Here is an 18390-nt window from a genome sequence, read left to right on the forward strand (position 1 = left end):
TCGTATATGTTTTGTCCTTGTAGTGAATCAGCGTGCATGTAAAAATGGAGCTGGTTAATTAGCTTCACCTAAAAGTCCCATTTACTGTTTGAAACCACGCAGACAGACCAGAAGGGAAAGTCCCGTACGTGTCACCAGGCTTCCCCCTGCAATAAATACCACATCTCACTTTCTTTGTTGTGTTTTCTTTTTCATGCAGAGTGAACAATCTGACTGCATCAAACCCCGGCGTATCTCCGCTGTCAGCGTTTAATAAAGTGCCTCTAATAGCTCGGTGCCGCATGTCGGCTCGAAGGAAACCCACTGAAACCCCCGAGGAAACTGTAACCAGGCAACTAAAGCCGGCCGAGGTCTGCTTCTGTTTTTTCCTTCTGACCGAAGGAAATGGAAGGTCAGACGCTGAGGCCGGCTCCTAAATTGCCAGGGCGAGATTAAAGACATGAAAGCGTTTCTATCTATCTTATCCATCCATCTTTCTACCTATCTATTCGTCTGTCTGTCCGTCTGAATCTTATTTTCTGATCTCATGTCAAGACTGCACATGCACACGACACAAAACCAATCCCGAGGGAAAAGCTGTCACCAATCAGGCGGCTGCTATTCCCGCCTGTCAAGTCCACTTCTGTTATGCAAGACAAAACTGCATGTGTGTGTGTGTGTGTGTGTGTTATGGATTTTACAGGCGACACAGAGGAAATTTAGGCCCAGATACGTCTTCCTGTATTCGATGGATGTTTCTCGTCTCAGAAATCAGAGCGCTCTGAAGGACTGTTTCTGTTTTTTTGTTTCTTTCTTGCTGTTCTGCAGATAAAGCCGTGACACGCTCCCTGAAACAAACCCTCCCTCGCGCACCGGATGATTCAGGAAGCGGCCGATCCGAGGCGGAACCATTAGGGCAATTCAATAGAAAGATAAGAAAACGAGGAATTATTGACGGAGCTGATCTCGCGTGTTTGACCCTGACATGAGCTACCTGTCGGTTTGGATGCGTCCTGCAGATGTTAGCATGTATGATAACACGGTGATCGGGATTCCAGAGGCAGCGGGCCGACTCCCTCTGACCTTTTCATCTGCCAAAACACAGATTAGTGCCTGCTCACGAGGGAGCAAAGGGGGCACGATGCCCTTTGTCTGACATCACCGAGTACAAGATTTGCAACTAAAACATGATCGTGGAGCGAGTCTTTATGGTAGCACCTTATATAACTGCAGCGCGAGGGAGCAAGAGAAAGCAGCAGCTCAGATCTTGAATAGGTTTTGCTGCATCACGTCTGATTGCCTCAGACATGGAGGACATTACAGGCCGACTCTTGTAACTCCTGGTGGATGGGTCGGACACAGATCAGAACCATTTCAAACCCAGTCTCCAGAATAAACGCTGGTCATGTTCGCCTCCAGAAACCATTGAAACATTCAGCCCAGTCATCACAGTATGATGTTAGCAACGTTTCTGCAAACCGCGGTTACATCCAAGAATGATCAGTCCCAAACTTGAAAATTGTCCCAAGGTCTCCTTACAGATCATCTCAGTACAAATAGGGTCTCAGCACATAGTCCGGGGCATCTAACCTCCGCTAGCTTAGCTGGATTTCTACTGAAAAGCTGACTAAATTTACCACTCTTCTGCAGCAGCTTCCTGTTGACGGGAAGTCCCGACGAGTCGATTACCGAGTGCAGTAGAGTTCCGCGGCTCATGGATGAAAATGTATGATTATGACTCCATGGAAAAGCAATCAAAGTTCATATGTGTCTTACCTGCCAGTTTATAACAGTTATTATCGAGAGCGGACAGGGAAAAGAACGGAATTGAGCATTTCTAACCGCACTCGGTAATCGTCGCGTCGGGACTTCCCCGACCCGGAAGCTGATGGAGGAGAGTTGAAATCTGTTTTTAGCTTCACAATAGAAATCCAGCTAAGCTAGCGGAGGTTAGATGCCCCGGACTATGTGCTGAGACCCTATTTGTACTGTTGCTGAAGTTTGGTGCTGTTCTGAACATTATTTGTGGCTTTTTGGTGGCGGTTTATATTTGGATCCATTTACTGCAGTGTGTTGTTGTCGTGCGGTTGTTTCTGAGGTTGATAAAACTCCGTAAATTAGCGGTCTGCTAACTTGATCTCTGGAGAGGGAGTCTAACACAGTTTCACGGTGATTTAGACCAGGGATTAAACTTACACCGGAATATCCCTTTAAACTGCTCGACTTGAGTATTTGTTTCTCTGACATCTTCTGACTTCTCCTCTCTACATCTAAACACAAACAGCTGAACTCACATTTTGAAAAACAGGCTTGTTACTTTAGTTTGATGCATCTGAGGTGAATTCTGGATTCTTGTTATTTCCCAGCATCAGCAGACTGATGTGGACCAATCAGAGCACATCACGCACGGCAGACGCAGCGAGACGAGACAAAGACGTAAAAGCCGTAAGAAGGCGTAAACAGACAGAGAGGGAGACTGGAATGTGGAGAAAAGGCGTGTTAGTGTCTCGTATCTGCAGAGAGTTTCTGATTTTCTCTCTTTGTTGCTGCTCGGGACGCTTTACCAACCCAACATGTGTCTATTTGACGTCCTGGGAATGAGACTCAACAATCAACTGTCTTTGTGGTGCGTTCAGGAACAGCTGGGACAAATCCTACTGATTCTACCTTTAACTTTAATAGTCTTTGAATTCTATTAATATGACGTGAGCTTCAGTTAGCTTTGACCACAAATGTCCTTCAGAGGGAGACTTTTTACTCTGATACTCTGAGTACATGTCAGAGCCTGTAATCTATTACTTTACTGGAGTGAACAAGATGAATCAGTACTTCTACTTTTACCAGAGTCTGTTTGTACACGCGTATCAGAACTTCTCCTGGAGGACAGACTGTGAGGACATCTTTTCAAATCAATTAATCTTCCAGAGACGAGCTGTTTCGAGCTGTTTTATGTTTTTTTGGTAATTTTTTTTTTGCGTTTTAAATCAAGTCTCCAGCTACTTCAGTAGTTCAGGAGGATTCTGCAGCGCTGTTTTGCTGCGAAGCTCCAGAAATGTGTCGTGGACTACGAAACGTTCCATCAGCACGGAGCATCGATTAAGCTTTCATTTCAGTGTGAACTGAACTAAACCCTGTATGAGGGGAGTTCTGAAACCAACAGGAACAAATGTGTTATTACAAACTTGAAACTTGTTTTGACTTTGAACCTGTTGAGCTGTTCCGTGTCTTTAATGGGATGTGAATGCCCTTTTTCTGGCGGTATCACGGCAGGAAAAAAAAAATGCAACTGTTGAGGCTTCAAACGCTCCGAACGACAGCTTGGGGAACATCCCGGCCAACTATGCAGTTCACGTTGTTCCTGTGATTGCTGTGGTTATATGTGAATCTCTCTAAATTAAAATGCAGAGAGCCAAGATGCTAATCTTTCTGGAACTGCTCCACTGACAAAGGAGAGTCTGGCCCCCGTGTGCTCATTAAGTTTGTCTCCGGCTGAGCTTCGTTTCGTGGCGCAGTAATGTGCCCGCAGCCCCCCGAACAGCCACTCGGCTAACAATGTAACACGGAATCATTTTAAGTTCCCCTCTCTTTGTGGAGAATAGTCGCTGGAGTACGTCAGCACCTCCGGCATCTCGGGTGCTTTATTTTCTCTCCCGAAAACAAAATGAACACTGCAGCTTCATTCAGTGGCGTTTCCAAAAGGTTTGGAGACGGGAGAATAGGAGGAGACAGTCTGAGGAGGTCGGCTCAGGACAAAGGCAGCAGAAGCACACAGTCAATTATGTCGCCGAGGACCTCCGAGAGCTGTCTGAAGGGCTCGAGAACAGTTTGAGATGCTGTGAGAGTCAGAAAAAAAACAGATTCGACTTCCCTTTGAGGTGTAAAAACATCCAACACCTGACCTCCTGACATCATCCTCCCCTGACAGAAACCATCTTTAACCTCTTCACTGATGACAGACGCCGTTTAACATCTACGCCGACGAACACGACGCTGATTTATTCAAACGCTACGAGGCGCATCCGAGATGTGTTGTGATCTCAGACGTTCCCCCTGAATAATGCACACGGAGGCGGTGCACCGAGTTTGACCTCAGACAGATTTTTTTAAACGTCGTCTGTTCTGCAGACGCTTCTTCTTCTTTTTTTTTTTAACGTAGCAGAACGACAGAGACGAGTGTCGACTGACTCATGTGTTGACACTTCATCTGTGGGGAATCAGGATCCCACAAGGTTTGGAGAAGCTGCAGTTTCTCTCTTTCATTTGATCTGGAAAGGTAACATATGATCACGGATCAACGAATCAGGCTTCCTGAGTGAGAAGTGTGTAATTGTTTATCCGCTGATCCACTTCACTGATCGCACATCGACCCGGCTGAAGCAACGGATGCTTCAATAAGTTTCTGGAGCGTCTTTACAGATCAAATTGGGATCCAGAGACTTCAGAACAAGCTGCATGGAGCCATTATTCATTATCATTATTATTATTATTATGTTCATTATTGTTTTTGTCGTCTCTTTAACATCCTCAGTAGTTTTGCAGAATGCTGCAACACTGATTCACTGAAGCTCCAGAAATGTTTTGTGGACGACGACACTTCGCCTGACTTTCATGAGCACGAGGGGGCGAACTGTTCCTTTATCAGCTCTAATCCAGAATGACACAATATACATGAATATAAAAAAACATTTTGGCACTTTTAAGATACATGACTTTTACTTGAAACAGAGTATTTCTACTCGGAATGATTTGATGTTGCGATATTCACGATAACGATATACAACAAAACGAAATATCGATATCATGTTTATCGCACACAAACGATAATGTCGCACAAATAATCCAGCAGAGATGTTTGTGAGTTCAGTGGTTGATGGTACTTGTTCTCGTTAGACTCTTACATTAAAGACAGATTTGATTGATAGCATTTCTTTTTTCAAGTTTCAATAGATAATATCGTCTGATTAACGGGATATTCTGGTGTAAATTTCACCGTGAAACTGTGTTAGACTCCCTCTCGAGAGATCAAGTTAGCAGACCGCTAATTTACGGAGTTTTATCAACCTCAGAAACGACCGCACGACAACAATACACTGCAGTAAATGGATCCAAATATAAACCGCCACCAAAAAGCCACAAATAATGCTCAGAACAGCACCAAACTTCAGCAACAGTACAAATAGGGTCTCAGCACATAGTCCGGGACATCTAACCTCCGCTAGCTTAGCTGGATTTCTATTGTGAAGCTAAAAACAGATTTCAACTCTCCTCCATCAGCTTCCGGGTCGGGGAAGTCCCGACGCGACGATTACCGAGTGCGGTTAGAAATGCTCAATTCCGTTCTTTTCCCTGTCCGCTCTCGATAATAACTGTTATAAACTGGCAGGTAAGACACATATGAACTTTGATTGCTTTTCCATGGAGTCATAATCATACATTTTCATCCATGAGCCGCGGAACTCTACTGCACTCGGTAATCGACTCGTCGGGACTTCCCGCCAACAGGAAGCTGCTGCAGAAGAGTGGTAAATTTAGTCAGCTTTTCAGTAGAAATCCAGCTAAGCTAGCGGAGGTTAGCTGCCCCGGACTATGTGCTGAGACCCTATTTGTACTGTTGCTGAAGTTTGGTGCTGTTCTGAGCATTATTTGTGGCTTTTTGGTGGCGGTTTATATTTGGATCCATTTACTGCAGTGTATTGTTGTCGTGCGGTCGTTTCTGAGGTTGATAAAACTCCGTAAATTAGCGGTCTGCTAACTTGATCTCTCGAGAGGGAGTCTAACACAGTTTCACGGTGATTTAGACCATGGATTAAACTTACACCGGAATATCCCTTTAATCCAGCAGAGCTGTTCGGCTTTCTGCATCTTTTGTTTTATGAGTTCACCTGTGTTTTTCACTGATAATTGAGTAGCTGTTGTAGTTTTTGTCCACTTTCTTTACAGTTACATTCACAGACTCCATAAACAACACACAGAAAACACAGCTGAAGATAGATTTGATTGCTGGAGCGGCGACTGTTCGGCCACAGTCGAAAGCTGAGAGCGATGTGGATGAAACGACCTGCGAGATGACAGCGAGACACATGTTCTCTACATGAGGTAAATAAAACAAAACAACAGTGAGAATCTCAACATTAAAGATAATAGTAAATATTTTAATCCAGTTAAATAGCACAAAGAGAAGTGACCAACAACAGGAGATATCTGCTACGCTACACGGTGCTCGTCGTTCCTGTACACACGCTCATAAACTATAAACTGACACATCTTTCACAGGCCAGACATGTAGTAAGTAATGTTATATACAGCAGCCGTGAGACCTTTACTGCCACTTTGTTTTATGGCACTTGATATATGGTTATTGTATGGCACATTGAACGAGAGAAGAAACACTCCACACGCACTATGTACTGCAGCGCGGACCTTGGCGGACGGCGTGAAATGGTTACAGCCTCTCGCCAAGGTTTTCTGTAAAGGATCATTACGTCGTTTGTGGTGGATTTAGGTAATAGGAAACACATTAAGATGATGCTTCTGAGTGAACGCCTGCAGTCACAGATGATGCACTAATGTCCTCTCCTTTCGGTTACGTATTAAACTGCTCTGCCTATAATCATTAACACGTCACAGTTCACAATCCGCTCATGTGTTGTTTTTTTTCCATCAAATCTCAAGAAAACAATAAAACAGCAGCCAGAAAGCGTCTGTTCTTCATCGCTCCTCTGCTGCTGCTGCTGCTGCTGCTGCTTCCAAAGGTTAAAAGTGAAAGAAAATGTTAAACAGCTCCGAGTCGATCCCGCTGCTTCAGAGAAAACACGACAGGTTATATCAGATAAATGCTGCCTCTTCATTCACGAGGAGTGCACTGACTGTACAAACTACAGATGCAAAAAAAAAAAAAAAAGTGCTCATGTAAAGTGCCTTCAGTTAAACCTGTCCAACCTTTGTCCCATCATTGTGTTATCTACTTCCTCTTACATGTTGAATCGAGGGCACCGTGCCGAGCTGGTTAAGTGTCTTCGGTCGACTCCCTCCGGACCGCTATTGTGAGGTTTATAACATTGTTAACGTCAACCTTGCTTTTAGGGCGCAGCCAAGCAAGAAAAGCTCCAAAGGATGACACAATGAGGGCGGAAGAGGCCCCCGTAGGTTCTTTGTCTCCGACTGAAAAGCCTGGGATCTAAGTATTGATGCTGATAGACCCGTTGCTGAGGATCGACCCCTTGGTGACCTCGGTGCTGACGGTGGAGAGCGGGACGGTCTCGTACCTCTCCGCCACCCCCCAGCAGCGGCAGCGCAGCAGCGTGGACTTGAGCTGTTTCTGGAAATTGCTGTTGAGGAAGCCGTAGATGATGGGGTTGACGCAGGAGGACGTCATCGCCGTGAGGTGGCAGAATGAGAAGATGAGGTTGTGGCTACAGTGCGGCATGGCCTCGTGGTTCCAGTCGAACACCGTGTTGAAGACGTTGAGAGGGAGCCAGGAGATGGCGAACAACACCACTATGGCGATCAACATGGCGTTGATCCTCGTGGAGCCCTTGGTTTTCTTTTGCGTGGCGTTCCTGCCGCGCTCCACCATGTCCTTCCTCCTCCTGAGGCGCAGGTAGACGTGCAGGTAGCACACCATGATGAGGACGAGAGGGAGGATGTACTGGAAGACAAGCAGGGAGGTGGTGTACGCTCGCCGCTCTTCATTTGACGGCCATTCCTCCATACAAACAAGATGGTCTCTGAAGGGGACGCTCAGGTTCTGGAAAGGCATGGTGAGAACGCTGTAGGAGAGGTAAGGCACCGAGATGAGGCACGCCACGATCCAGGTGATAGCCACGGCCAGGTAGGACTGAGCCACCACTGGCTTCCATCCGGTCGGGTGCACAATGAGCTGGTAGCGCTCCATGGCGATGAGGACGAGGGAAAAGATGGAGACGGTGACAGATATACACATGATGAACGGCGAGAGCTTACAGAGAGCGTCTCCGAGGATCCAGCGGTCCATCAGAGTGTAGATAATCGTGACCGGCATGCACACGATACACAGGAGGATGTCGGAGCAGGACAGGTTGACGATGAAGATGTTGGTGACGTTGTGCATCTCCTTGTGCCGCGTGATGACAAACACGAGGCAGGAGTTCCCGACGAGGCCGACCGCCATCACCGCGCTGTAGGCGATGATGAGGAAGGTGGGGCCGCTCACCGACAGCGAGCAGTCCTCCGTCAGGTTCCACTGTATCTCCTTCCGCATGGCCAGGTTGTAGTTGGTGCTGAGCTGCAGCTCCATGATGGGTTTTCCTTTTTTTTCACTTCAAAGGGACTAAATGAACTAATTTGCTGGGTCACACCTGCTGTAATTACTTCATGAATAATATTTGCATTTACAGTTTTCCCTCGTCCTTAATCTTCCTCGCAGCCGTCTTCATCTGCAGCCTGAAAAACAAGAAAAAGGAGAAATTAGTAACCGGAGACAAACTTCCACTTCTGACGAGCTTTAAAGTTTTGAACCGTGGAGACATTAGGAGGTTGGTTTGAGGGCGGCATTTTGCATTTTTAACCAGATAACTTAAAAAGCTCTGTTTGGAAATAATTATTCTAGAATGATTGGGGTGATTTTGTGGGCGTGCACGTCGTCATACAACCAAAATAGGCCTAACTGCGTGTGATTTCGAGCGCCTCTTTCCCCCTTGGAGCAAAATTACAAGGGTTAGTTGTACGACTCTTAACAACCCTCGTACATCATCAGTAGTCAGGGAGGGTGAGGGCGAAGTGGTCATGCGGGGGATTTGGATCGGAAGCAAGTTTGCTGTGCATGCAGAGCCGAGACTGGGTGAAGTGTCGTAGTCTGCAAAACATTTCTGGAGCTTCACAACAAAACAGAGTTGCAGCATTCTGCTAAACAACTGAAAAAAACTGCTAAAATGGCTTCATACCGCTTGTTCATCGGAATCCAAGCGTCCAAGACGAAATCTTTTCACAGTAGCTACTAAACTAAAAGTGTTCGCGTGGTCAAGGGTGTAAAAAACATCTTTTCAAATACATTTTGGATCTCTGGGCTTCAGAGACATCCATCACGCCGTGTGGAGCTTTTTGTTTTTACTTTTAAATCAAGTCTGCAGCTGCTTCAGTTGTTTAGCAGAATGCTGCGACTGTTCTGTGGACTACGACACTTCACCTGACTGACGACTGAATGCCTCATTTTTAGGCGAACCGTACCTTTAAATCAGACTAAACTATGTAACATCAGACAGACTTTTCTTGTCGATAAGTCAAGAAAGTTGTGGCGTGACCTGATTGAGTCAATCTGCCTCCGACACATCTTGAATGTGACTGTTGCACACGAGCAGATTGCGTATCGATGCTGAAGCAGTGTTGTGTTTTGGCCCTCGTTGGTTTATGGCTCAAATTGAAATGTAGAAACACTGCAGCATAAAAACAAATGGACCCTCGACTTGATGTAAAACAGAAGCAGACCGACTCTCTTCTGAATTCTCATCACTCCTGGATGCAATTCCACAGGTAAGGTTTGTGGTCCACTTAACCTTTGCCCACCCTGACGGAGGCTTCATTGTTAGAGAAACAGAGATTTATGAAGGGAATAATTAATGCCGGCGTGCAGAGATCACAAGGCTGCCGGCTGATCCTCTATCTCCTCGAGGACCGGCTATAAGAATAAATGATACGCTGATGGCACATCATCAAGAGCGCAGCACAGGTCCACTCTTCGTGGCATCGCCGTAATGGCATGCTGATTTAAATTTCCATCACAATAACAGTGATAATGACTGCTCCTTCAGAGACAATCATCCCCTCGCACCGTTCTTCTCCCCTTCATGACGGCTGGAATTGATTCTGTTTCTGTCCATAAAGGAGCAGATGCCTCTCGTCGTCAGTAAGCAGTCACAAATAGCTCCTGGGAAACCTAAAAGCGCGTGTGGTCCGGACAAATTCCAACAAATTAATGATCTGGAAAACGGAACAGAAACGCTATTTTGTTCCACTACGAGCGTATGAATGGTGCACGCGCATGTGTGTGCAGCACTGATTAACCAAGATGTCTCGGCCCGCGGCTCAATTCCAGGGGAATTAGTTTTGCAACACTCGGCTCCGCGAACAGAATGAAATCTACGGGATTTAAAGGACTCATCTTTTTTAATTGAGCACTCCTTAACGATGATAAACGCCGACACGTTAATTGCTTCAGGCTGTCTTTATTATGAGCAGAAAATTCCTGTTATGATGCGCTGTCTCATCCGTGGTGATTAATAACAAAGACGGAGTATTCATAACACACGTCAACACTCGTAGTGCAGTACAGTAACATCACTTCAGCCCCTCTGCTGCACAGAGTCGTCTCTGAGCGGGATAATCAATCCTGACCGGATACGTCGGTCCGACACAAGCTGCAGCCTTGATGCTGATTATTTATGGCAGACTTCTGCACACTTAGAAGTGACGAACAACAAGATTTACTGAGGACATTATTAACCCTTTGATGCATGAATTGATAAATCTGTGTGGACACATCAACGCTAAAAGAAAAGTGATACCGGCCTCTCACAGATAAATCAGCGTTCAGGGTCGACCCATGTGGGTTTCCAGGGTCGATACTAATTCTGATTATTAGAAATGAAGTGGACTGAAAACCCATATTTGGGACCCATGTACATTTACAGTAAAACTTTAACTCTTTGGGTCAAAATTTAAAACAACCTGTGATGAAATAAATCAGAACAATTTACTGACATACTGTTCTTAACCTGAGTACTTCCTGTACTTCCTCTCCACTCCACTAGTTACTCTGCAGATGCAGATTACTCATCGTTGATAGGTTGTTGATTGTGACGTGGGCGGGACATTTTTATCTGCGATCCAGTACCGATGATCCAAATATGAGAACTCTGTCTTTGTCCTGAACTCAATGCAGATAAAGATGCTTCAGTTTATTTGTTTATAATCCTGAAAAATTCCCAGTGAGGTTTATTGTTTCTTGTCAAACTGTAAAAAAAGGCTTCTTCTGTCACGTACGTATCTTTCCTCATAGGTGTTTAATAAACACATCTGAGGCAGTGTTTCCCACACATACACTTCACCCGGGCTGGCCCATTCCTGCATTTTATTGGCTGCGTTTATTGTTTTATTGCGTCCGCAAGAACAACGCCCCGTCTGCTGTCAGTCAGCGAGCTCTGCAGACACACGGAGACGCTCTCTGCTGTTACATCCGTCCTGGAAACACACCGACTGCAACGCGACCGCTTTTTGGACAAACTATTAAGTGCACCTTGTTGCTGCGTTGTCGTTCCGTGTACGTTTGTTTTGATCGGCTACGTAATTAACAAGTTTCCTCCACACACACAACAGATCATGGGTGTTTTTTTGTGTGTGTATTTAAGATAAACTGACTATAAATCAAATCAATATCTCTGTGAGTGAAAATATATCCAGGGGACGTCCTCTGCTCAGTGGACCCATAGTTAGATGTCTGTTTAGTCAAACTGCTAAAATGTGAATTATGTTGTCATTTTCCAATTAAATAAAACACAATATGGCAGCTCTAATATAACCTTTAGTGTGTAACGTCCGCTGGATGTGTTTTCAGTGAAGCATGACCGATACAGGAGCGAAAACAAAACATCTGATTTATCAGCCAAAAGAAATATGTCCATAAACACATATTCTGTCAAACTGTAAACTTCACTAAATGATCCAGACATCTGTTTTCTGCATTTTAATATCTAAAAAGGATTTCCTAACCGGTTTGTAACAGGCATCGTATGCGTTGATATCGATTAATCTGTGACGTGCCGATATCAGCCGACTGATTTATCGGTCGAGCTCTAATTAGGACGCTGTACTTCAACTTAACTGGTTATAAATCTTGCCAGCTGTAACAGACGTGCATGACAGGGTTAATATCTGAGAGGAGCCTTAAAAATATCCTGCAGGAATTAGATTTTAAAAAAAACAAAAACACTATATGAGAGAAAAACCAGACAAAGACGTGACAGCTCGTCTCACTTCAGTCCCTGAAACACTTCAACACAAGTCCACATCCACTCATGCACAATGATTTTTGACTCATGCACAAAGAAGGGATGGAAAGTGTGAGTGTGTCCTCACCTCGTTCTCTGCAGCTGTCTCTCTGTGTGTCTCTGTGTGTGTCTGTCTGCAGCAGCTGTGTGTCTGTCGGACTTCCTCAGCTCCGGACAGGTGGAGCAGATCCTCCGTCCTCCGGTGCAGCAGCGTGTTGTGAGCTCACTGCTCTCCCATCACGTCTCCAGCTCGGGACCCGCCGGACGTTCCTCCCCCGCCGCGCAGCACTTTCACCTGCAGACACAAGTCACAAGACCCGGCTGTGACATCCTCCAAACACACGCGCGTCAGATCAGGTCATTAACCTGAGAAAGCTTCAGACACACACAGACAGGAAAACACACAAAAAAATCGACTTCTTACTTTCAGGAAATCCTCCAAAAAATAAAAAAGAGTTATGAGCTGTTACATGAAATGTTATAACTGAACCAGCTGTTTTCTCACCGAGATGTTCCCTGTTGTTGCTGCTCCTCATCAGGTGAGACACAGAGTTTTAGGAGGAGGAGGTGCAGGAGGAGGAGGAGGAGGAGGAGGAGGAGGGAGGTGTCCTGCCAGGAGCTCTGACAGCAGCTGAGATATCTCTTAAAGCGACCTTATGCCTCAGACTCGGCTGGGATGTGACTGGGAACACGTTACATAATACACTTCTCCCTCGCCTCGCATGCACGGGGGCACGCGCGCGCGCTCGCTTGTGTGTGCGCGCGCAGGCAACGCGTTTCCCCCCCACAGGAGGAGATATTTGGATTTCTCTTCTTCGTACACGTGCTGCTCCACCAACCCCACCACCTCCATCACCTCCAACCCCCAGATGTGTCCCTGACATGATGGAATCTTACAGAATTGTATTATTAATATGTGATATTATTCTGGTGGCATGTTTAAAAAATGCACGCAGGTTGTATTTTATGGGTATATGCACATGTTTAAATCAAGCTGCTGTGTAATGTGCAGGTTGGGGAGGCACTCACAGCTTGTACTTAAAGGGTAACTACACCATTTTTCCACATTAAGGTGCGTTTACTGGTCTCCTTAATCATTCTTATGGATGATGACATTCTGTCATGTGTTATTGAACAACTAGTATCTGATATCAGGTGTGTGTGAATGAATGAATGAATTTATTTCAAGCCAAACGTGAAAACAACATGAAGAGGAGTTTATTTAGATTATTTCGACAGGATATAATTCAGGATTATTATGGATGATTACATTGTACATTACAAGTTTTACTGTTATTGAAAAAACAGTAAAATGATGACGACGTGGCAACAAACATGTTTGAATACATGTAGAGAAAAAGCTTTGTGGTCCAGACCTTTATAGAATAATTGCAGTCATTGCGATTTCTGTTTTGCACTTCGTCACATTGCGATTTCGATTATTATGCGATTAATTGTGCAGCCCTACTGCAGATGTGGAAACAGTCGTATGAAGCCTTCTGTGGCTCCAGAGGAAGCTGCATGTAATCAGACAAATTGCCTGCGTAACGTTACTTTTAAAGTGATTATGTCACAAGATTACGGCCATTAAAAAGTAACTTGTTACAGCGTTATCTTACAGCATTAGAGTTCTTTAGAGCTACAAACGATTATGGTAAAACTCTGCATGTTGCATCCCTAATAATATGAATAACAGATACAATATGACATTTACAGCTCTTTGATTTATTAAAACAATCTGACAGTGAGCTGTGCAGAGGCAGACAGGATCAACACAACCAGCACTTATCCTCCAGGCACACTGTGATGTTGTTTTTGTCCTTTTCACCCCCAAAATTCAAAATAATGGGAATATTTCCACCTTGCTACATTGAATGAACTCGATATGCATGTGCACTGACACACCTGTAGGTTTACCTTCCTCTAATGAGTGCAGCATACAAAATAATTTCAGTTTATAACTTTAAATGATATAATAATTTGCATTAAAAACACTTATACCAACTGAAGATACAAAACAAAGTGTTTTTAAGTTTTAAAGATTGGTCCCCCCCCCCTCCATTTGCCTCAAAGTGGTTTGTTCCACTGCCTACCAACCTGCACCTCCACACATTGGCGTAGGTACTCGTGTCTGTGGAGACGTCTCTGGGAGTGTGTTGGTGTCGGCGGCTGACCTGTTACTTTGCAGAAGTTAACTTGAAAGAGAAGATGAAACTCTGCTGGCAGAATAAATGTTTGTTAGAGTTTTGATCCCCAAATCTCTCTGGAGAAAAACCTGGAGTTGTCTGTTAAAAATCACCTTTACAAATGTTGGAACACCCAACACACAGAGTGGGTGATTTACAACCGGGTCATTGTTCTGCAGTGTCCTGGTTCAGTTAAATGTCTTGACAGGATCCGGATCTGGACCCAGGCCGTGGTCCCTCAAATCACCTGTAAAGATATGTCTGTCAAACAAAACACATTCAGAGTAATAACCAGGCTGCATTTGGTTCGGTCCACTTCCTCACGGTTGAATCTTGAGCATCAACACAGCCACAATATTGATACTTATGCATCTGAATCTATTAACGTGCTGGTGCAACCCTGAAGTTATTAAATAGTAGAAACCAGCGTTTCCTCTGTAACAGTACGTTTGGCAACAGGAACTGGTTTATTATCCCTCTCAACACTGAAACTAAATATCTGTCCTTTCCCTCGAGGTCGACCAACCGGCTCTGATGCAGCATAAAATCTGCAAAATAACTCGTTATGGAAGTTATCAAATATACAAGAGTTTCACGTACAATTTCTGCCTCCAAAATGTAGTGGAGAGGAAGAATAAATGTGTGTTAACATTGTGCTTTAAGTGCCGCTTGAGTAAATGTATTTAGCTTCTTTCCTCCCCTGATGATCCGAATGTTGTGTGCCGAGGATAAACAGAAACAATGCTGTGCAGAGAACTTCACACAGATTTTGTTATATTCTCGCATCCTGTGAAAGTCTGTGGGCGCGCAGCTCATAGTGTGTGTTGACGAAGACAAACACAGACTGTCAGCAACAGAGGACATAAATCATCTTGTGCTCTGTTCATTTATTATATTTTGTCCCCCAAAAACACTCTGATGCATAAATCTGAAGAAAAAACAAAAAAATCCAAAATCGTTCCCTGCTGCCTGAACTCAATAATAAATATTGATGGATACGAGCGAGCACGCTGACTTCTCTCTCTGTTGAAACGATCGTTACCTTGTCGCTGAGTATTACTGGATCAGAGGGATCAATACCCAAAACTACACATATGCCACGTTCTCCATAGCGTGTTCCTTTCTGCATAATGTTCGTAACGTTCGTAAGAGCTACAACATCATGATCATCCTCGTCCCGATCACTCCGCAGTTCACACCTCCGACTATTTTAGACCCAGTTTTTGCACCTCTCACGCTCGAGCACCAGATTGTTAGCTGCTTCTTCACACTGTCCCCCACACACTCCTGTTTCGAATGGAGGCTGCATGAGAGAACAGTAATAGCTGTTTGTCTGAGAGGCAGTGCGGCGCGATGACTTGCCACCAACAACAACGGCTCTGTGGGTGTTTTCGTTGACACGGGGTGTCAAGTCACTCAAGACAATCTCTGTACATATTCCTCAGAGAAAGGCAGGATTGCTGACAAAGGCTGGTGAACTGTACTGCAGGGTTTGTAATTCTTCCCCCCTCATGATTGAGTCTATATTGAGACTCGTAGACGCTGAATGGTTGTTGTACCTCTTCCATTCTGCAATCTCCACATCTGTCACTCACATTTTGATTGTTTCTTTCAGCGAGAAGAAAGGACAGAGAAAACAATTTTTTAGGGTCAGCCTTAAATGCATTTCCAATTTCGAGCCCTAGCCTTTGTTTTGAAGTGGCTCCTCGCCCCTCAGAACAGAGTCACAAAGAGCTGGTTGTTGAAATCTCTTCCGATGAAGTGCGACAAACCTTCAAGACTCTCCTGCGTCATCAGTAGTCGCTGATGCGTAAACAGACGTGACGAGACATTTCAAATATGTCGTCTACAGCTGCGGTTATTTGTCTTGGATTATCACAATGTCATTTACAATTAATCTGAAGGAGATAGAAAAAGTCTACGCTCGCAATTTCTCGTCATCACCTTCATTACCTGGACACCAGCTGTGCTTTATAGGCTATTATTAGTATCCGTGTGGTATTAGAGAAGTGGTACCAAGTGCAGCAACTTCACTGCTAGACTTAAGTTAAATTTCAGGCATCATGTGAATCAAAATGTAGGAATATGTCAATAAAATATATCAAAATGCAGCTTACTGCAGCTACTCTTGTGTTTCTTGTTCAGCAGCAGCCCCTAGTGGCCCTAGTTATTATTGTGTCAGCAAAGGAGGAAGTCAAGTTCAGACACTTGTGTAAAAACACAAGTAAAAGTAATATTAATATAATTCAAAGACTATTAAAGTTAAAGGTAGAATCAGTAGGATTTGTCCAATTTTATTTTGTAAACGGTGATATATATGTCAATTTGGGAGACAATGGCAGTTCAACTTTTCAGTTGTTTATGAGGATGTGTTGGTTGGACATTAATAAGGAATATCTAACAATAATAGCCCATCAAAATGGAGGTGTAGGGCTCAGCTTCAGGGGATGCGTCGGCACTCTTAAATGTCTAGACGAGTGGGCACGATGGTGACATGACGGGGAAGGTGGGGGGGGGGGGGGGGGGTTCTTCTTCTGACAGCGTACCCAGCAGTTTATTTGTGATTGATAAGCTACTCGAGGACATTTAGCACCATCGAGTGTGTTCAGAGAAGCTTGTTGAACCCTGTCATGGAAGAGGGAGCACAGTTCTGTCACGGAGCACGTACTGTGCATAACCAAACACAGATCAGACGAGTTTCTGCCCCGTCTTTGGTGATAGGGTTAGGGTGGAACGAGACCAGATAACATGTTCCAAAACATTTTCCTAAATGTTATCTCGCTGTCACATGAAATATTTGATTGCTCTTTGATCACTTCTTTTACTCCTGATGCTCTATCGACTGTTTAGACTCCCATCCTGTGTCCGTTTACACGATACATAATGTAACCTGATTCAAATATATGTCCATATTAGGATTCGGAGACAGACTCACGTTACGTAAGACGGTTGTTCTTGTGGGAAAATAGTTCATAGTTTTATGTGTCACTGCAAGAGTAAATCAATATAGTACTGTGACCCAATTAACAAGGAACTGTTCCCCTGCTGTAGATCCACATATTCATGCATATTTGGAGAGCGGTTGTTTTTTCTTTGTTGTATTTTTAAGCGCATGCCCTGTTTCTGTGTGATTGATATTCGTTTACACAAAACTCCTTCTTTAACAGACCTTTAATAACCTCGGCTGTGCGGATCAGCAAAGCAAAACAAAGAAAGAAATCGTGACTTTGTGCGACTTCACACTTTGTTTAGTCGTGTTTAAAAGGACGTGCAGCAGAAAGAAACTGTAAGGAAAATAAAACACACAAGAAAATATTTGTGAGATATTTTCAGATTGCAGGAGGATTTTTAATAATGGGGGGAAAAAAAACATTTGTAAGTGTGGTGTAAATCAATACTTCACGCTGCTGTGAGAGGAGCTGTAATGTTGTGTGAAAAAATAGCAATTCTAGTACTCAATGGGTTCTTCATTAAAAGAGATGAGAACTGAATTTATTTACTGTTTCTTTTGTAAAATTGAAGCCGTTTTCACAACATAAAGGAGATTTAAAAGGTATCTGAGGTCTGTGAGGGTTTTCTTTGGCAAAGTCAAAATGTCACGAACGCACCGTGGGCAGCCGTCCACGTGACCTGAGAAATTTACTGATCTAAACTTACGACTTGCCAGTGTTGAGTAAATTTTCTTGCAGTTTCAGGGTCTGCACATAAATTGGGATGGCAGAAAAGAAAGTAGTAGGAAAAGAGGGAATCGGCAAAGAGCCAAAATTGAAAAAATACAAGATTGTTTCATACTTCAAGTACCAGAGAAAAACATTGTGAGCATGTGCTAATTAGTAGCTAACAGCTTTCCGGCACACCGCGGAGGCGTTGTGGGGAAACCGAAAACAAAAGTGGATTTACGAGTCGACAAATGAGACATCATCGTTTCCCCAAACATTTTACATGCAGATACACAGAAACCAGAGTTGTTGTTCACTTTAGAGGGTGTTTTAAAGAATCTGAGTTTGATGAACTGAAATGCGGTTTGTGTCTGTGGACGAGAGGCCAAGAAGTTCAGGAAAATATTGTTTTGCGAAATCTGAGGAAAGCAGCTGTTCTGAAGTGATGAAATGAAATTGCCCTGTTCTGTGACCCTAGAGCTGAATTTCTTTTCTGTTCTTCTTGCTGTGGCACAGAGAGAGGTATTGAGTTTCTTCTTTCAAAGT

The 18390-nt window shown here is 44.1% G+C and overlaps 1 protein-coding gene across 3 annotated transcripts; it reads right to left on the reverse strand.

Moving 5' to 3' along the window:
- Positions 1-6104: 6104 nt before the first annotated feature.
- LOC115581157 (neuropeptide Y receptor type 1-like) lies at positions 6105-12705 on the reverse strand. Of its 3 annotated transcripts, none has more exons than XM_030416040.1 (3): positions 12505-12705; positions 12088-12294; positions 6105-8400 (listed from the first exon to the last, which is right to left on the reverse strand). In XM_030416040.1, exon 3 carries the CDS (start codon positions 8252-8254, stop codon positions 7157-7159), a length of 1098 nt encoding a protein of 365 aa, XP_030271900.1. In that variant the 5' UTR covers positions 8255-8400; positions 12088-12294; positions 12505-12705; the 3' UTR covers positions 6105-7156. The 3 variants fall into 3 exon arrangements, with proteins under 3 accessions (XP_030271900.1, XP_030271898.1, XP_030271899.1); XM_030416038.1 differs by having other exon boundaries at positions 12088-12374; XM_030416039.1 differs by having other exon boundaries at positions 12424-12527.
- Between the last annotated feature and the right edge of the window lie 5685 nt (positions 12706-18390).

This window comes from Sparus aurata, chromosome 5 (genome assembly GCF_900880675.1).
Source record: "Sparus aurata chromosome 5, fSpaAur1.1, whole genome shotgun sequence".
Classification (NCBI taxonomy): domain Eukaryota; kingdom Metazoa; phylum Chordata; class Actinopteri; order Spariformes; family Sparidae; genus Sparus; species Sparus aurata.